This window comes from Nilaparvata lugens, unplaced genomic scaffold, assembly GCF_014356525.2.
Source record: "Nilaparvata lugens isolate BPH unplaced genomic scaffold, ASM1435652v1 scaffold5234, whole genome shotgun sequence".
NCBI classification, from domain to species: Eukaryota; Metazoa; Arthropoda; class Insecta; order Hemiptera; family Delphacidae; genus Nilaparvata; species Nilaparvata lugens.
Window position 1 is genome coordinate 76 of NW_024091110.1, and position 22,387 is coordinate 22,462.

The 22,387-nt window shown below is 33.9% G+C and overlaps 1 protein-coding gene across 1 annotated transcript; it reads left to right on the forward strand.

Annotated features, from left to right (window-relative positions):
* The first annotated feature begins 436 nt into the window (after positions 1-436).
* On the forward strand, positions 437-1,360 carry LOC120355918. Its single transcript, XM_039444671.1, has one exon. It carries the CDS (start codon positions 437-439, stop codon positions 1,358-1,360), a length of 924 nt encoding a protein of 307 aa, XP_039300605.1.
* Positions 1,361-22,387: the final 21,027 nt, after the last annotated feature.

Below are 22,387 nucleotides of genomic sequence, written 5' to 3' on the forward strand. Positions count from 1 at the left end.
GTTACTTACTTCCAAATAATGGACATTGATATGTCCAAAGCTCCGCCAATTCATGTACATGCATTACAATATTATCTTGTATAGTTATTCCAAATTGATTTTTTTCTATCATTGTACGTTCATTTAATTTCTTAGTTTTGCTATGTAAATTCATCTAAACTTTGCTGTAGTGTAAGCTATTGTAGTGTATAGCCATTATATGTAATGATTGAGAGCTCGACGAGAGCGGTCGTATCGGAGTGGTTGCTGAGTCAGCTGTGCAAAGTTTAAACGTTCCGTAACAAAATATTTCGTGCTAGTGAACCGTGCTGTAGTGAATATTTTATTTGAAGATTTAAAAATGTCTTGTTTTATTTGCTCTAAATCCGTTCGGAATTCAGGTGAGCTGATTTCATGTGTCGACTGTGAAGCGAATTTTCATATAGGATGTGTGAAAATGACCAAGGACGATGCGGACTACATAAAGAGAAACAAACAAATTTGGAGATGTAGCAGCTGTTCCTCTACACGTCGCAAAAGTATGGTGAGTGAATCGACAACAGGAAACAAGGACGTGACTCTCCAAGAACTCGCAGGAGTTCTTGAGGTAATTGCAGGAAATCAGACGTCGATGAAGGAGAATATTAAGAAAATGGAGTTGGAGCTTGGGAAATCAATTGAATCATGTCATCAGGCGATTAACGACATAAATAAGAAGTTTGATGAACAAAACAAGCAAATTAGCACATGCCTCATCAACATCGATAAGCTTTCAACAGAAGTAGCTAGCCTCAGGAAAGAAAATGCAGAACTGAAGGAACGCGTCGAGGATATGGAACAATACTCAAGATCGAACATGCTGGAAATAAATGGTATACCCAAAAAACAGGATGAAGATGTAACAGAAATCATTTGTAGAATGAGCGAAGCATTAGGACACAAAATAAAAGCAGATGCAATCGACATTTGTCACAGACTTAAACAACGAAATGAAAACCTACCTCCACCAATCGTTGTCAAGTTCGTTCGTAGAACAGACAAACAAGTAATATTGAATAAAAGGAAAGTTACGAGGCAGTTTTCTACAAAGCAGATGGGAGAAACAACGGACCATCCAGTCTATGTGAATGAAAGTCTAGCACCTACGCGAAGAAGGATTTTCACCATGGCGAGAGAGATCTTCAAAAGAGGCGACATCAAATACCTATGGATCAAGGAAGGGAAGATTCTAGCTAGGAAAGAAGACGGAACACCAGTTATTGAACTCAAGAACAGTGAACAAGTGAAAAAGTTGAGCGTGATAAGTGCATCTAAGCAGCCAGGTAACCAAGAAAATAACAGTGTCAGTACCGTAAATAAAAATGTCATCAGAGATAAGTAGCAGAGAAACACTAATTATTCATCAAAATATACGCAGTCTGCGAAGTAATTTCGATTTATTCTTAGTGCAAATGAGGAAATTAGAAAACAACCCGCTAATAATAGTCTTGACAGAAATATGGATACTAGAGAATGAAATAGACTTATATCATATAGAGGGCTATTCCGTACATGGTAATTTCAATCATAACTACAGAGCAGGAGGAACTTTGGTTTATATAAGCAGTGAGATAACGTTCAAAACAAAGACAATAGTTTTTATTTCAGCGGACTGTGTACATATATCTTGTTCATATAATAATTTTGAATTTCAGTTGTTGGCTGCTTACAGGTTGCAATCAAACTCACCCAAAATATTTCTTAACGAATTAACCTTGTACTTAGAAGAAATATTTAATATTAACGAAAACAATGAGGTCCCTTTCTTTTTCACGGGAGATATAAATATAGATCTTTTTCAGAACACCAGAATTATTGACGATTACAAATATTTAATGAATAGTTTTGGATTTGAATCACTCAATACTGATTACACTCATAGGTCCCGATTTTCCAACTCTTTAATAGATCATCTTTACTTAAAATCCGGCAAAAATAGAACAAAACTGAATAAAATTAATCTAATTCCAGAAATACTACATTTAGATATAACTGATCACAGTACAATCATACTTAAAGTTGAAGGATTGAAGAGATCCAACGAAGAAGCAGATACAAATTATAAAAAATATGCCTAATCAATTACCGGAAGTTGAATAATATTTTATCATCGATTGATTGGGATAGAGAAATACCAGCAGTATCAGTTGATGAGGGATGGGAAAATTTCATTGACATTTTAAAAAGCGCTATCAAAGATTCACAAGAAAATCTTCTTTTAGAAAATAACTTGACACAGAAATATAGGTCGCCATGGATAAATAGTTATCTGATCAAGCAAATAAACTTAAGAAATGAGTTATACAAGAATGTTATCAAACAACCTAATAATGACGACTTAAAACAAATATACAATACATTCAAAAATAACTTACGTAATGAACTGAGAGAAAGAAAACAATATTATTATTCAAAACTGTTTAGAGAAAGCCAGGGAAACATTAGAAAGACGTGGAAAACAATTGACGCGTTAATAGGATTGAAAAAAATAAAGAACCACTAAAACTGATTGTTGATGAGCAGGGAAATAGCATACATGATAGTAATAAAATTTCTAATTCGTTTAATTCTTATTTTCTAAATGTTGTGAATAAAATGAATGATGAATTAGAACAAACCACATTGCAAACCAGGGAAGAGTCTGCTAGAATATCAAAAATAAGGTTTCCATACAATTCTCCAACAAATTCAATTTTTCTCCACCCTACAAATCCGGAGGAAGTAGCAAGTACAATAAGAAAATTGAAAAATAAATCTTCGCCAGGTGTAGATGGGATAAGCACAAGCATGATTAAAAAAACTTACATGAATTATTTGAACAAATTAACCGATCTAATTAACCTAAGTATTGCCAAAGGAAAATTCCCAAGCATGTTCAAACACAGCGTAGTTATACCTATTCCTAAAAAGCCAAATTGTAAAAACATAGATCAGTTCCGCCCAATTTCACTTTTACCGGTTTTTTCCAAGATTTTAGAAAAAATATTCAAGATTAGACTTGAAAACTTTTATAAAAATAATAACTTTTTTAGTGATAACCAATATGGTTTCCGTGAAGGAAGAAGTACAGAAGCGGCAATTAAAAATCTCATTTCAAAAATAAATGACAGTTTTAGTGTTAATAATAAGTGTGCAGCTCTGTTTCTTGATATATCTAAAGCATATGATGCAATTGATAAAAACATGCTTCTAAAAAAACTTGATTTATCAGGAGTAAGAGGAATTGCCAATGATTGGTTAAGATGCTACCTATCTAATAGGAGTCAAAGGGTCAGAATTAACGATACGTTGAGTGAACCCGGGGACATTACCATAGGTATTCCTCAAGGATCAGTGTTATCAAGTACTTTATTCCTGGTCTTTATTAACGATTTGACGGATGGTGACTTACAGGGAAAGATTACATCTTTTGCAGACGATACAGTTATATTTTATTCGGCCAAAACAAATCAAGAACTTAAAAATAAATTAGAAATGGATCTTAAGCACCTTAGGTGGTGGTTTTGCGAAAATAAATTAACTATCAACACAGACAAATCTAATATAATACAATTTAATCTTCAAAACACGGATCAGGAGTTAACTAGTATTTACTTCCATAAATTAGATTGTGCGCAACAGGTGAATAATATATTGTGTAACTGTGAAACTATAAAACAAGCACGTACAGTTAAATATCTGGGCCTCATATTGGATAGTAGGCTCACTTGGTCAGATCATGTACAGAAGATAAAAAATGAGTTATTTGTATACATAAGGAAGTTCTATTACCTCAGACAGTTATGTCCAAAAGAAGTATTGTTACAATTATACCATGCAATTATTGGTTCTAGAATAAATTATGGAATAATATGCTATGGGAGTGCATACAATGTTCATATTAAACCTGTGATTACTGGTCAGAAACATATATTAAAAATAATTTGTAATAAACCTAAACAATATAGTTCAATGATGCTCTTCAGAGAACTATCAATATTATCAGTGAGACATTCTTTTCTATTCAAAGCATTGCTGGATTTAGCTGAAAATAATTTCGATATTCAACAGATGAGAGAAAGAATAAACCTCAGGAATTCACAGGACATTAACCTCCCAAAACCAAGATTAGAACATTCCAGACGACACTTCAAATACATAGCTATAAAAATATTCAATTCACTTCCAGTAACAACAAGGAAAATAACGTCACGTCAGTTATTTAGAAAAGAAATCAAGAAATTCATTTTACAACTAGACAACCCGAATGATTTTTTTACTAAATTAATATAGGTCTAAATTTAGTATAATTTACACATTACACGACATGAACACTGCAACAATCAAAGATCATTGAACTCACAAATCCCGTCCGGTATGCGTAAACAGTAAGACAGTATCAAATTTCAATCACTGTATCTTTCTTCAAAACGCATTCATTTATGGTATAATTACATCAGCACTTTGAAAAAAAACGAAACGTTAACTATGAATAAAATTGAACTAAATATGAAAAAAAAACAGCAACCACTCCGTACATAGTTTTAAGTTTTGTGTAAGTGTGTGTGTGTGTGTGTGTGTGGTGTGTGTGTGTGTGTGGTGTGTGTGTGTGTGTGTGTGGTGTGTGTGTGTGTGTGTGTGTGTGTGTGTGGTGTGTGTGTGTGTGTTGTGTGTGTGTGTGTGTGGTGTGTGTGTGTGTGTGTGCGCATGTGTGAATGTGTGTGCGTATGAATGTTGCAAGAATGATTATAAATATTGACATATTGATTTATTTCAATATAATACCATATTCAATTATTATGTTCTTCATGATATAATATTTAAATTTGTATATAAATATTTTATTATATATATTCAAGTGTCCCCACACAGGGTAGCCTATAGGGAACACATATTAGAAATTAGGAAACAATATTGTATTTGATTTTTGGAATGCATTTGATTGTATAATTATTTTTTTTGAATAAAGAATTTGAATTTGATTATGTCCAAAGAGGAACAACTAGGCTGAGTCGGTACCATTTGTTCCCCAAATTTTGATAATTCATCATGAATGAATAAGTGCCGGTTGCACAAAAGCCAGTTGAATTTTAACCGTGATTAGTTCCACGAGAACCAATCTGAGAAAGCTCTCTTTTCAAAAAAGCCTTCTCTGATTGGCTCTCATGAAATTAATCAACAACTAAAGTTCAACCGGCTTTAGTGTAATCGGGCCTGAAGGTGAATTTTAGTTTGTGCGTCAATTTCCGCAGTCGACGACGGCAAGCATTGTTGACATTCATATTTTTCAAATTTATAATGTGCTAAAACAGCTGATCAAAAATAATTGGAATAACTTTTCATTATTTGTGTTTATTATTCAAGAATAAAAACATTTCTAATAATATCAACATATTGCCATTTGAAGTTATAAAAAGTATAAACTCAATATCCCCTATTAAAACACACAGTTGAAATGAGAAAATCTGGTGTGGCGCACTCACACAACTTCCCTTGCCGTTATGAAAATTGATCACCAGACACTAGTGTTCACGCGCATCACAAGTCTACTATTCACAAATCGGAGCCAGCTGGTGACAGGACAATAACGCTGGAGACACACGAGGTCTGCAATCTCTCCATAGAATGATTTAATAGAATCAACAGTTTGCAATTTAATAATCACATTTTCTTGAATTTCGAGCTTATTTTCAATTTTAGGTGGAAATGATGATGAACATTAATTGTAGAGATTTTCATGCTAAATATTTTCCACTCAGAATTTGATTAGGCTGTATTTGAAGCCTGATAATTGGGAATCTAAGATCAAACTTTGCATAGATGGGGTGGAGCTCCTGAAATTTTCACACATATGGGACTTGTGGCAGTTGATAGAGCTTATCAATGACAATTTTAGGTTCGAATTTGTTCAAAATCGTTGGAGCCGTTTTCGAGAGAATTGCGAAAAACCCTGGTTCTTATCTCATTTTCACCATTTTAGCCGCAATCTTGAATTGCTTTTGATCGAATTTGTTCGTGTCGGATCCTTATATTGTAAGGATCTTATATTGTAATATCCTTATATTGTAAGTATTTGTTCCAAATGTCAAGCCATTACGTTAATTGGGAGATGAGATATCGTGCACACTGACATACATACACTCATACACACTCACACATACAGACAATACCGAAAAACACTTTTTTGGACTCAGGGGACCTTTGAAACGTATAGAAATTTAGAAATTGGGGTACCTTTATTTTTTCGGGAAGCAATACTTTCCTTACCTATGGTAATAGGGCAAGGAAAGTAAAACATCCAATTGAAATTAAAAAGAGACTCTAATATAAACTTTTTATCGTGAAGTCAGGATATAGCTATCTGGCATTAAACCAATGACTCACGGATGCGGCCATGCTTTTCCAAGTATAATCGGCAATAAAATAACGGAAACCAAAAATATTTCAGCTTGCACTTCTCACCTACAATTCACATTGATATTCAGACAGTTGAGCCACCAAAACAATCTGAAATTCACCACAAGTACTGCAACCGGCAATAAAAACAAGATGCCTTCAGTGTGTTGCGCATGCGCAGTACGTGATTTCTGGCGAATGGCTTCTACATGATGCACTCAGTGACTCACTATGCGAATAGTATAATACTGGGAAGGATATGATAGGCATGGGAGTGTTCAAAGTGTACAGAAGTTTGGAGAAGGAGAGGAATAGAAGAAGAAGAAGGAGAGGGTGAAGAAGAGAGAGAAGAAGAAGAAGAAGAAGGAAAAGGAGGTGAAGACCGGTGAGGAGGAACAAAAAGAAGGAGGAGACAGAAGAGGGAGAAAAAAAGAAGGAGATGAAGAAGAAGAAGAAAAAGGAGGAGAAGAAGACAGAAGAGGAAGAAAAAGTGGTAGAAGAAGAAGAAGAAGAAGGAGATGGCGAAGAAGAGAAAGAAGAAGAAGAAGGAAAAGGAGGTGAAGACCGGTGAGGAGGAACAAAAAGAAGGAGGAGACAGAAGAGGGAGAAAAAAAGAAGGAGATGAAGAAGAAGAAGAAAAAGGAGGAGAAGAAGACAGAAGAGGAAGAAAAAGTGGTAGAAGAAGAAGAAGAAGAAGAAGAAGAAGAAGAAGAAGAAGAAGAAGAAGAAGAAGAAGAAGAAGAAGAAGAAGAAGAAGAAGAAGAAGAAGAAGGAAATGAAGAATAAGAAGAAGAAGGAAAAAAGAAGAATTCATGATATATTAGAAGCCTCTCCTATTTCCTAAAATAGCACAGCAGATAGCATTCTGTCGTGATCCTTGTTTTGATAATAATCGAGTATTTTAAATTCAGGTGTTGACTATCGAAAAAGGAAGGATTGAAACGTTGAACCTGTGAATTCTTAGACAGTGGCATAAAGTAATACCTATTGCATGACGTGATTATCAATCAATGCCAACTGTCAATAGTATTGTTACTATAACTCCAAATTGACTACATACAATAACATTGTGAGTTAGTACTGTATATACATGGGCAAGTCTTGAGCAAAACTAGGCCTATAGTATGCATTCATATGGACTGAATTATAATTATTTCATGAAAAGACAGCAATCCAAATGCTTCAGAATTTGCTTCAAAATGTTTTCTCAGTATAAGTGTGTAATTAAGTGTGCATTTATCTAGAAAATTTCACTTCCCTCAAATTTTGTTAATTTCATACTTATCCTGTACTTGTTCTTCTCTTTTTTTTTGTTTTGAATGAACCATCATAGTTCATTTAGGACCGGTTTCCGAGCTCAGGATCTATAAGTTCTGAACTTACAGAGTCCAGGATTAAAATTGCTCGGGTTGAAATCGACTTTCTGAGTCACGATTTTATCTTCTAAACTCCGGGGTCTATTAAGTTCTCGACTTATTTGAGTCTAGGACTTAAATGTAGTCAACATGAGGGAATTGTATTGTTGGCATTATAGCAAAACGAAAACAGCTGATTGCAGCGGGATAATTCAAATGAGCATTCTCTCCAAACTATTTTGTGAAAATACGTTTCGATTTTTGTAGGCCTATTCAAAGCGAAACCTGACCTTTTGGAAGATGAATGAATGAACATTTCATTTTACATTATGCTATTATTGATCAATGATCCTAACCAGTGATTTTGGAATAAAAATTTCATTAGGCTATTGAGTTTGAAAACGTATTTGTTTTGAAAAAAAAAACTGGAATAATAGTTTATTATTGTTATATTAATATGTTGAATATGACACTGATTAATAACATTCAGATTGGAATATAAATTCCAAGAAAATCCTTGTATTATTTTCTTGAACATTTTTAGGTTACCGGTATGTCACATTCGTAGAATAAGTTTAGTTTTTACGCATGATTCTGATACAATTTTATTGCAAATAAACTTGCAAACTATAAATTATGAATTTAGATGGACTATAATCAAAATAGTTTAGGTATTCCGTGACATCAATTTGGCTTTTCATCTACTCCAAAACAATAACTGTATCGTGTTTGCTCAGTTAAGTCTAGAACATGAATTTAAACCCTACCCCAGTCGAGGGTTTAAAATCACGCTGTTTTAAGTCCTAGACTTAACGATTTTTGATAAATCCTTCACTCGGAAAGAGGCGTGAATCTAATACAAGTCCTGGACGTATAAGCCCTTCACTCAGAAAGCGAAATTATATACTCCAGGGTCTAACGTGATCTCTAAACTCCAGAGTCTATTCAAGTCCTCAACTACGTTAACGCTCTGACTCGGAAAGCCAATTTTCTGACTCCAGAGTTTAAAGCCAGTTAAAGTCTAGAACTAAGCTAAATCCCGAACTCGGAAACCGGCCCTTTGTGAGAATGTGATTATGTAAATATTTCAGGTTAACAAGTCCAATATTCCAATTCTATCTTGAAGGATCGTCGATTACCATTCATTCAAACATCAGATCTAATAACTTTAACTTTGACGTTAATTTCCCTCCAATAATTATAATTTACCAATTTATAAATTACCAATTTATAATATAATTTACCAATTTATAAATTACCAATTTATAAACCATAATTCGATTTCAGCGATCAATAGTCGATAAGCAGAGATTAAGGAGAAATATCGATAGGGGGAAAAGAAACTGACGATGAGTAGTAAGATACATTAAGGTGAAGAATAAAACAGGAAAGACTCGAAGCAAGAGGAGGAAATTGTGGTAGTAGACGTAATTGAAACCTGAAGTAGGCCTACACAATAGATCGAACATTGACTGAACACGAAAATCTCAACAAAGAAAGATGTAAATGTAAATAAAACATGGTAGTCAAACTCATTTCTCCCTTTAAATCTCGTTCTCAACTGTTCCTAACCAGTATACAACATCCGTTCAGTTGACCCTAGCAATAAAAAATCTTTGACAACCTCTTACTACATCTGACAACTTCACCAAAATTGATTCTTCCATCAGATTCAGTTAAAACTGTCTCAGTATTCCTAACATTTACCTCGATACTTCCCATTGAAATTATACTGACAATGTCACTATCTTTTCAAGACTGTCAGCATACCTTATCAATAGAATCAATGTTCACCATCAACAGAAGCTGACAGTTTAAAGTGAATAACCCCCCTATACCTACCACAAACACCGATGCTTCATTCTAACAATGATGTAATTTTGAAATGAATATCACCGCCATCACAATCTATGATGTTTTCCATGCAACCAATGCTGACTATATCAAGAGAATATCTCCTTATACCTGCCACAAACATGATCATCATTCATGCTAACAATAGATGCTCAGCAGCTTCGGAATAATTTATTGTGATAACTGAGTAGACGTTGCCTCTCCTCCTTCCCCACAATTTGGGAACCCGTCTCTCTGATTGTTATTCAATATTCTTTTCTAGTCGTCCATTGTATGCAGATGATGCCTTCCAAATCTCGTTTATTTTGACTACATCCGGTGAACTAAGAATGAAATTCATTCAGTTTGGAAGTTTTTTATCAAATTTTAGTGTTGTGTATCAAATTGAGGTGATACTGTATCAATAATTATTATTACCATACGAGAATCCAAATTAAATGCTGTAATTCATTTAGTTATTCATTCGTGGACAGAATCACAAATCATATAAATATGATTAGGAAGGAACAACAGGCTATGCCCAAATCTATTCCATTCCCAAATTTTGATAAATTAATAAAATGTCCAAAAAATAGGTTATGTTTCTACTGTAAAACGTTCAAGTTCAATTTTCGTCCAAAAATATATTCGAGCTAAACATTTTGAATTTATAGACATTAAAACACCAAACTATATTCAAATATACCACTTAATTATCACTTCATATTGAATTAATCAAGTTATTTTATAAAATTTTTAACCCAAAAATACACACAACTTATCTCACTAAGCACAGCTGTTACTTAAGCATTATTAAAAATTTAATTATTCAATTAATTAAATTATATAAAAACTAATAATTAATTAATAGTAGCGCTCATCAAATTTCCATCTAGCTGTTAACCCTGTTGTCAATATTTGCAGTAGCAGAAGTCTCCGGGATGAATTACAGCATTTAATTTGGATTTTCGTTTAGTAAAAATAATTGATACAGTATCATCCCAACTTGATACACAACACCAAAATTTGATACAAAATCCAAACTCGTTAAAAATTATTAATCAATTTTTGAATAGTAGCGCTCATCGAATTTCCATCTAGCTGTTTACCCTGTTGTCAATATTTGCAGTAGCAGAAGTCTTTGGGGTGAATTACAGCATTTAATTTTGATTTTCGTTCAATAATAACCAATTCATTAGGATTTGAATCAATTCAATATCGCAGTAATGTCCATCTGTAGATATTGTATCATATTGTGTTGATACTGTGTCATGTGTGATGATACTGTATCATGTGTGGTGATACTGTGTGATTTTTTGGTGATATTGTATCATGTTGTGGTGATACTGTGTATCATTAGATAGAGGTCATTAGATAGATAGAGGTGGAGAACGGAAAAAATAGGATAGAGAAGGATTGTGTGAAGCTTTATTTTACACGCTCCACACATGTATAATCATGTTATGCTACTTTTAAATGCCTCACGTTGGGCCGGCAAATTGTGTGAAGCTTTTCCTGGGGGAGTCACTCTCACCTCCAAGGATAAGTCGATACACGTAGGGTGAATCAACTGTGTTGAGTTATAAATTTTGTAACTGCGTGCGTGGACGCTTAGTGTACACCAGACTGATTGACTCACTACAAGATTCAATACAATTGTCGGAATCGCAGGAGGCCTAAACGCTCGCCCACCCTTGATTCTTCTTATGACAGATTGTATGGTGATGAAATTTTTATAAGTAGTGTAGCGGACGCTAAACACTGAATACGGATACCTTAAAATTATTACCTGTGAAGAATGAGCATACAAAATCATACAGGTCGAGCAAAAATCCCGATGTAGATAATTACGGGACTGCGTCTCTAATAAGTTCTGAAGGATTAAATACGGTACTTGGACCAAATATCGTTCAGAATATATTTCGAGAACAGAGTCTTGTCGGGTTTTAAGCTCTATTGTAGGAAATTATATGATCTCTGGCTGCATATGCTGTACTGTTGATGTATTCGCTCCTAAGTCGAGGTCGGTAACAGATAAAAGCTGATATATGAGCAGGTAAGGACAAAGAACAAATATCTCGATCTGACCCCACTCACTACATCCACTTAGACCTGTTCCAATATCCAGCTTAATTCAATTATTGCAATGATCGTATTTGATCGGTTCTTGATGATATAGAACGTATCAGACACAACAATTGACAGGCTTAAGAAATAATCGAACTCAGAAAACAAATTAACAAAATCGAAATATATTATAATAAAATATATGATCATTCAGTGCAGATTCAGAATTTGATTTACAGGTTGATAATAATTTAGCATTAACAAAAGAGTTAAAAATTTCTGTGCTTGCATGACACCATGCATGATTCGACAGAATTTTACAATTGATAAAATTTAACAGTTTGTGAAAAAATTGTGAAAATAAATTATAAAATATTTTAAAAAGTTTGCTCGGGGTCGTGGTTCTGGCAGCGGAGGATAGTCAATCAACTACAAGTTCTTATAAATTCTATAGGAATAAATTCTAGGCTCTTAATAACTAAAAGCGCTTGTCGGCGTGGCCAATTATTTAACGAAGAAAAAATTTATATTTTCTGCACTGTAATATTTTTCGAAGCGTAGATTGGGGCCCCTTTAAACTTATAACTCACGTGAAATTCCTTGATGGTCATAGTTTCTTCTTTAGATCGAAATCGTTTGATCGGCGGCGGGTCCAGGCTTCGGTCTCAGCACGTGGGGAATTCTAATTTAAAATCTCCTTCACCAAATCAATTAAGAGATAATTTAACTTTAAACTTTTAATTTATCGACTGATGAAAATAGATTTACAAATAACAAATAGAATAGCCTAAGAATATTGGCTCACAAATAGAAACATATAAAATCGAACGAAAATCTTACAAATAGGTCTTGGTAACTTTAACGAGGTCTGAACGGTGAGGATTTCAAAAGGGAAGTGGAGTCTCTTTCTCAGCTTCTTGGCTAGAACTTTCTTTCTGAGAATCTCGGTGTAATTAATTTGCATGAAAATTTGCCATTGGTAGAACGATTATGACGTAGACGTGACGTCAGTGGCAAGCAATAGAATATAATTCCTTTAATTATGATAATAATCCAATCTGTATAATTTTTAAAACTGCTTAATCTCCTAGATATAGTTCCTCTTATACAATGTACATGTGCTAGCATATATGATAAGGCAGGTTTGTTGTCTGATAGCAGATTAACATATGTTGTTTTCAAACGATCACCTTTTTGGTGCTATTTCTATGCACTATGATTGGCTTAGACTTGCCAAAGAGATTCAATCACCATGTGGTTCAGTTGAAACAATAATTAATAATTGAATATTCTTATACAATTTTTATTATGTTTGAGACTGTTATAATTTATTTCTGCTGTTTTTATCAATAATATAATGTTCATGCTATGACCTAGTTAGTTACAATAATACTTGACATTATAATATAATTTTTAAGTAATCAATAATTTCAACGATAATACATACATTTTATTTTTTATTCGAAATTCTTGGTCCTTTATTGATAGTTTTTTACTTTTTAGAAGTAATATTATAGCTTGCATGAATCTGGCATGACATTTAAAATACGTGAATCAGTCAGCTGTGTTTGAGCTGCTTTAAAACATCTGATCGATAGTAAACAAAGTGTAACCTCAAAATTCAATGAGCAATTCATAAATGGTTCGTGCTTTATTTGCAGAATAATTATAATTTTATTAAATAATTTTCTAGAAAATATGCAGTACAGAACGGTACTCTTATCTAATATACAGTTACTGATAAGTAAGCTTTATCGCTTGGTCGCTAACCATTCCTTTAGCAAATTCTTTCATTTTAAAAGGTAATCACAATTTTTCTCTCTCCTCATGAGGTCTATTTGAAAAATTCATCACAATAGATAGATAGATGAATGTATTTTTATTTGCACTTGATAATATTACAAGTTAGTGGATAGAGAGAACGACCAAAGGATAGAGAATATATGAGAAACTAGATTAGAAAGAGATGAAGATTCGAGAGGTAAGGATAGAGTATTAAGAGGGAGAAGAACGATCACAAGACAGGAAAGGTAGCTGAAGCTTATTAGTAGGATTTATCTCTTGTTAACAACTATCTAGTTTACAAGCTTATGCTAAATGCCTGTTAGTGATTTGAATACCTGAATAGATTATGAGGTTCTTATCCCATTCATCTGTTTGGTTGCTTTGTTGAGGGTATCGAAGTATTGGATTTTAATTCTCCACAACTTTTTTTATTTACTCCTTTGTGAACTTGATCAATCAGTTTCTCCTTGGCATATTCCATTAATGCATAGAATATGAATTTAAGGAATGTTCTCTTCCTTTTGATCACTGCAATTTCATAATGAATATAGTAGGCTACTATGTGAAGAATAAATGTTCTATGGCTTTTTAAATCTCACATAGATACATCTATCTATAATATAATAAAGGAAAGAATTGGCTTCTACACGTACGGGATAGGAAATTCACGAATGACGCATCATCACGTCTCAACTATTCGATCAATTAACTTGAAATTTTGCATATAGAAAAACTTAATTTAACGAGGTTGGTTACAGGCCTACATTAAATCCTTGAAGATATCAGTGGGTCAAAAGTTTTCAGTTTACCATGGAAAATATGGTAATGTGAAATTTTCAGATCAATAATATTTATTAATTTTTTTAAATTTTTACAAAGTAGCACTGACTGGGAGAGAAAAACTAAGGATACTCCTTGTACTATTTCTCTCCCAAATTTAGATAACATTTTAAAAGTCCGAGATATGGTTATGGTTTCAATTTTCTAAAATTTAGTCCATTCTCACTTAAAAACAACAAAAACTGGAAATTTTGAATTTTGACGGTTAAAAACAGAATAAAAAACAAAAATATCACACTCAAATCACCATAAATTGGAACATTTTTGCGTAATTTGACAAAATTACAGCTAAATAAAAAAAACACAACTCACTATTCAGAACAGCTGATATTATATTATAAAATTTTTATAGTTTTAGCTTTTTAATGTTGATTTGTGTTTGGAAATAGTTTTCTTGATTTTAAAATAATTGATAAAATAGAAACTCAGGAAGTGAAAGTGTTAATTTTTAGTGAGAAAACATGGAGAACCCAAGACATAACCTTTAAACTTGAGTGTTGATAGGAAATGACATTGGGTAACACGGCAAGGCAAAACATCCGAAAGGATCTCTCTGCCGATAGAAGCCATGGGAATTAATATAAAAATAAGAATTGATTCCTGATTTGGACGAAATTCCGTCAATTTATTGTTAAACTCACTCTCAGCATTTCACTTTATCTATCTCAGCATTCCTTATTGATAAAACATCAGCGCTTCTTATTCCAACACTGCTAACAGTTTGAAATCAATCTTACTATAGGAACATTGTACGCTCTGATAGTTGGGTGTTGTAGCAAGGTCTATAAATATAGGTCATGACACAATCCCGTGATGCATTGCAAAATCGCCATTTTATAGGGTTCTAATTCACCAATTTTCAAATTTATCAGCTGCTATCATAGATTGAACAACATGATGTGTTATATTGTTCAAGGGATATTGCTTGGCTCTGAATTGTAGAATAAATTGTTCCGACAGAATAATAATATTAGATTCCAACTAGGAAGCGAATTGTTAATTTTTAGATTTAATTGATCGGAAACATAAAACTCTTTTTGAATATTTAGCCTCGCATATTTCTGTCTTGTCTCAATGCCTTATGAATCATAACCTTAAGTTATAAGAATGAGAACAATTTTTAATAATAAGTGAATAAATGATATTGGAGCATTCATTATTGAAATTTTATTATTAAAGAATTGGAAATCTGAATTTACATATTATCTTAACTAGAATATTGTTTTTAAAATGCATAATGTTTTTACGAGCAAATTGAATTAGATTGGATTTTCAAATGTACCGCCATAAAGACCCCATAAAATGGCCGCTCCATAAGGAACACCAGTGTCATGACCTGTATTTATAGACCTTGGTTGTAGTAATCTGTTCAAAGTTACATTGAAAGAAACGCACGGTGAGCAAGTGAGAGAAAAGTTGGAGAAAGTCAGAGAGAATTCGCTGGTGAGGAATGAGAGATTTGAGAGAATTTGTAGCGGTCAAGTGAATGAAAGAAAACGATTTGCTGGCTTCGAAGTGAAGATGAAGAAGAAGAAGAAGAAGAAGAAGAAGAAGAAGAGATGAAAGTACAAAAAGACAAATTCCGCTGAAAATTAGTCTGGTACACGCGATCTTTCTTTCCTCTCTATGGCAACCTCCTCTTCATACTCAACCTTCTGCTCCTCCTCCTCCTCATCCTCCTCCTCCTTCTTCTTCTTCTTCTTCTTCTTCTCCCCCTTTTTCTTCTTCTTCTTCACCACCTCCTCCTCACCCACCTTTCCCCACTACTCCTCCCTCTCCTCCTTTCCAACTATAAAATAGAAATTGAGTTCTTATGATATTGTCGACATTGTATACTGCACTAATATTATAATGAAACTGATGTTTTATTGTTTTTGTTTTTCAGGTGAGTTGACACTTGAGATACTACATGGACTATCTATTCTGGGATATGTTCCTGATTATACTTAAGTATGAGATTCAAGTTCCACAGGTAAGCTAATTTTTTATTTCAACTATCATTTGATGAGCTTCTCCATCCCACCGGGTTAATCATTTCATGGTGAATCAATATATCAATAGTTTTTATCCAAAGAATGAATAATCCACAATTAGCTTACTTTCTATTGAACTGAATCAAGATATTTGGATCAATTCTGTTTTGATTTTGTGTTTATGTAAATGAAATATTACTAAATCTTCTCAGCAGGCATCAGACAAGAATTGAAACCACGAATTTCCATTTTCGTATTTCATATTTTTCCATCATGTTGATGCAACCATATTTACAGACAGAATTGGTGAATAGATTATTGTTAATCAATCAGTAGAGAGTACGTGAATGTTTACGACATGTCTATAGAATCATGACCCAGTACCTACTGCCACCTTCCGGCTGAATACAGAAGTACACTTGTCGACTGACCAATCAGGAAAGAGTAGGGGGAAGTAGCTTGGAGCTTGAGTGTGGGTGTGGCCTCGATTTGTAACTTGATTGTGATTGGCCAATCGTTCTTATCGGCCTGTTTCCTCATTGTGTCTCTCACATCGTATCTACATGCTCTTTCATTTCCACTCTCACTTCTTCAATGCTTTTTATATATTCTAATATAACTGAATGTTTTTCAAGTTTACAGTGAGAAGTGCAATACATCAACCCAGTTTCTGAGGTACATTTCAATTAAAAGTGTTCAGTATCTATAATCTAAGTGTAGAAATAATACTCAAATTGAATTGACTGGATCAGATATCATATGAATTACAGTATTTTAAGTTTGTGGTCAGACCAAACTAGCGAATGATTGTCCTGAACAAAGATTGATAAAATCTGGATACAGTCAGTTTGAAAGGTCCATGAGTACTAAAAAAGGATGCTTTCAGTTTTGGAGACAGAATTAATCATGTTTCTCATATGTCTTCATATTTTTTGAAGTTTCAAATATGTGACCTTGACCTTGGTTGTGAAGTGTTCGTAGTTTTGACCTTGACCTTGAGATCTGACCTTGACCTTGACCTTTGACCCAATGGGAAGTCTGGGACACCTTGGTGTCCCAGACTTCCCATTTTTATTCTACTGTTGTCTATGTGTGTTTCATGCTCCAGAATTCATGCACTAGCTCTATACTCGTTTGGTGCAATCACAGCATAGGGAGTGAATTAATAGCTTATTCTCTAATGCGAGTCACTATCCACTTCTGGGAGAAAATTGGTTTCGTGCTGAGCTTCTAGTTTCAAATTCATATTTTCCCATCCCAGGTGTACTTCACTTCTCAGATGATTTATATAATTATTATGTAGTTATTTATTCATTCATTCATTCACGATACAAATGACACTGATGTTATAACATTTGTAGATGGAATAATAAGGGAGTCTTTGTGCTATTTTTCTTCCAAATTCATAGGTGATGACACATTCCAATAAGGTTAGAATTTCACATGTACAATTTATTTTCAATTTTATGGATTATAATAAGAATCTATCATATTATAAATTATAATTAATTATTATTAATTAAATTTCTATTGAATGGACCCATATAGAGCATAAGGCTATGCTTTTATCTCTCTCTATGATGGAATATGGTATTTACATTCTCTGAGTTTGTGTATTCCATCAACCAGTAGCTCTGTGAACAGTGGACCTCACGCAGTATTCTCATCCACAAGCACCTGATTGAAACTATAGACCTTTTGGAAATACAGCAATAGACTGGCTTCTCCACACATCTGTGTAATCACTTGTCAGCTGATTTATGATGAATAATTCTATAGTCTGATTTTTACTCTAATATTGGCGTATGAAGGAGGCTCCTTTTTCCTTTTATATTATCCTTGAAATGCAAATTTCCAAAAACCTCGTATATACGTCGACGCGCAATTAAAAAAGGAACATACCTGTCAAATTTCATGGAAATCTATTACCGCGTTTCGTCGTAAATGCGCAACATATAAACATTTAAACTTTCAAACATTTAAACATTCAAACATTTAAACATTAAGAGAAATGCCAAACCGTTGCCTTGAATCTTAGACCTCACTTCACTCGGTCAATAATTATTATGTAGTTATTTATTCATTCATCCACGATACAAATGACACTCATGTTATAACATTGCTAGATGAAATAATAAGGGAGTCTTTGTGTTATTTTCCATTCAAATTTATTGGTGCTCACACAGTCCGGTAAGGTTAGAATTTCACATGTACAATTTATTTTCGATTTTATGGATTTTAATAAGAGTCTATCATATTATATTAATCAAATTTCCATTGAATGGACCCATATAGAGCATAAGGCTATGCTTTTTTCTCTCTCTATGATGAAATAATGGTATTTTCATTTTCTGAGTTTGTGTATTCCATTAACTAGTAGTTCTGTGAACAGTAGACCTCACGCAGTATTCTCATCCACAAGTACCTGATTGAAACTATAGACCTTATGGAAATACAGCAATAGACTGGCTATTCCACACATCTGTGTAATCACTTGTCAGCTGATTTATGATGAATAATTCTATAGTCTGATTTTTACTCTAATATTGGCGTATGAAGGAGGCTCCTTTTTCCTTTTATATTATCCTTGAAATGCAAAATTTCCAAAAACCTCGTATATACGTCGACGCGCAATTAAAAAAGGAACATACCTGTCAAATTTCACGAAAATCTATTACCGCGTTTGGCCGTAAATGCGCAACATATGAACATATAAACATTTAAATATTCAAACATTAAGAGAAATGCCAAACCGTCGACTTGAATCTTAGACCTCACTTCGCTCGGCCAACTACTTTCAATCACACCCATATTCACGTAAAGGAATGGAATGAATATTAAATATCACAGATAATTCCAATCTATCAATCTGTAATCCTCTCATATCCAGACTTGGTGAACATATATCATCATGAAAAACGTGAGAGTGAATCCAAGAGCCTGGTGCTCTTATTAGATTGCATTCGGAATGACTGCAACACGACACGGATTATTATTTATTCGATATACGATTCGTTCGCGCGTCATTCTTGACCTAGATTCGATAGCAGAGCGAGAGAGAGAAAGAGTAAAAGATGGAGAGTGTGTGTAATACAGAGAGAGGAAGGGAATGTGATATAGGGTATAGATGAGAGTGAGAGGTTGTGACAGTGAGAGAAATTCTGAGAGAGAAAGAGATTGTGATGGAAATAGAGTGACAAACACACAGAAAGAGAGAGGTGGAAGTGAGAAATGAGAGAGTATGTGTGTGTAATAAGGTGCGTACAGATATATACGCGCCGCGAACATGAGCAATTATTCACTTTTAATCAGCTGACTATATCTGTATTTTTACAGAAACGGTAAGATATGAAAAGCTTGGCATCAGCTGATTAAAAGTGAATTGCTCATGTTCGCGGTGCGTATATCTGTACGCACTTATAGAGAGAGAGAAAGATTGTGTGATACAGAGATAGAAAGAGTGTGTATGATATAGGGTTGGAGAGAAAGCGAGATTGATTGATTGAGAACTTTATTTATGTAGATTACAATATATACTGGCTTATACACTCATATACAATAGCAATATACCCATATACTCATATACAATTTATGTAGATTACAATATATACTGGCTTTTACACTCATATACAATAGCTTACAATACAGCAAAATTATAGATGAATTTACATAGTATCGACTAAGAAGAACTGCATATGATATGAAAAAAGCAATAATTGGTAATACCTATAGATAATATTGTTATGCATCTACATAAATTGGCGGAGCTTTGAACATATCAATGTCCATTCTTCGGATAGAATATTCAAAATATCCTTCCCACTAACTCTCTACCAAATTAGAGAGAGACTGACCGAGAGGCAGATTGATTGATTGATTGACTGCCTTTATTAAGGGTGGAGGGAGGACTCTAGGTCCTCTCTGCCACACAACCCTGAACACTGAGATAGATACTGAGAAGGAAAGAGATATTCATACAAAAATGGATAAATTAGAAAAAAGAGTGTGTGTGATTTATAGGATTGAAGACAGAGTGTGAGAGAGAGAGAGACAGACCAAGAAGCAGATTGATTGACTTTATTAAGGGCGGAGTTAGGACTCCAGGTCCTCTCTGCCACACAACCCTGAAGGCAGAGATAGATACTGAGAGAGGAAGAGATTTTCATACAAAAATGGATATATAGAGGGTGAGACACACACGAAGAGAGAGAAAGAGGCAGAGATAAATACTGAGAGAGGAAGAGATTTTCATACAAAAATTTATAAATAGAGAGTGAGACACACACAACGAGAGAGAGAGTCAGAAGGCAGTGAGGGAAAGAGATAGTGGGAGTTAGAGAGAAGTATGTGATGACGTCAAACTAAAGATGTAGTGTTGGGTTATAGGATGGAAGCATCAGCTAAGCGCGCAAGATTAATTCGGTGCATATGCCATAAGAGTGGAATATGACGATCGGAATTATTGGCTGTGCTTAATCCATTCATGATGGGATATGGAAATGGCGAGGGAAAGAGAGAGGGTGAGAGTGTGCAAAAGAGAGAGTTAGTGTGGAGCAAGTGTGGGGAATGTGGTGTTGAAGGATTGTAGAAGATGAAGAGATAGACAAGTAAGAGGAAGACATGCAAGATCAGGATGAGGGGAACTATGAGAAGGAGGAGGATAATTAGGATGGAAGAGGATGAAGAGCAGGAAGAGGTGATAGAGGAAGGATAGGTGGAAGAGTAATATAGCAGGGTAATAGTAATATAGCAAAGACGGGGAGGAGAAAGAGTAGAAGAAATGCTTGGAGGAGAAAAGGAATAGGTGGAGAAGCAGGAGAAGGGGGTTGATTGATTGATTGATTGAGTACTCTATTTATGTAGATTACAATATATACTGGCTTATACACTTATATACAATAGCTTACAATAACAAAACAGCAAAATTATAGAATTATTTGAATAATATAGACTAGGAAAATAATTATTGAACTGTATATGATATGGAAAAGCAACTTGTAATGATAACTATAGATAATTATATTGTAATGCATCTACATAAATTGGCGGAGCTTTGGACATATCAATGTCAATTCTTCTGAAAGAATATTGAAAATATCCTCCCCATTAACTCTCTACCAAAACTGTACCAAAACTGGGGTGTGGGAGGGGAAGAAAGGGTGAATGAGGAGGAGGAAAGTCATAGAATGAGAATGAAAGGAATAGGTGGAACAACTAAGAAAAATGCGAACTGAGAGAAAAAGTAAGAGATTGGCTAAGATGGTGCAGCGAAATAAAAGGTCAATAATTTTCGGGATTCAAAAGTACTAAAAATCGAGTTCAGAAGACTATAAGAATACGAAGAGATGAGGAGTGATTATCAGAAAATATGAGCTGAGATCCTGTGATTGGTTTTTCTCATAATTATAATGGCAACTTTTTAGAGACAGATCGGCTGTCAATTTTTAAAGAATGATAATGATTCTAGAGGAAAATCTAGTGGAATGATACGTCTATGGTGAAGAGAGGTGGAATTAGAAACGATTGAAGCCTGAAAAAAGAGGAGAAAGGATAGATAAAAGAAGCAAGAAAAGGAAAAACATGATGTTGCAGACGGTGAGAAGGTTGATAGAAGTAGTTAGACGTCAAGGATGAGGAACCAGTAAATAGTACTAAAATATAATTAATAATAGAGAAGGAAAACAACGCTTGTATTTAGCGATAATTGATAATTAGATATTGGATTACATGAAACTAGGTATCTGATAAAAATTAAATCCATGAAGGATTGATTGATTGAGTACTTTATTTATGTATTATAATATATACTGGCTTATACACTTATATACAATAGCTCACAATACAGCAAAATTATAGATGAATTTACATAAAATAGACTAAGAAAATATTTATTCAACTGTATATGATATGGAAAAGCAATTTGTAAAATGATAACTATAGATAATTATTATATTGTAATGCATCTACATAAATTGGTGGAGCTTTGGACATATCAATGTCCATTCTTCCGAAAGAATATTAAAAATATCCTCCCCACTAACTCTCTTCCAAAAGGATGAGAGATAGAGAGTAGACAACGAGGATGAGGAAGAGAGGTATAGAAGAATTGGATAAACACAGGAAGAAAGTAGAAGAGAAGTG

What these genes read in the sequence shown, in the direction of transcription:
- LOC120355918 (XM_039444671.1), top strand. Translation starts at nt 437, where the DNA reads ATGACCAAGGACGATGCGGACTACATAAAGAGAAACAAACAAATTTGG.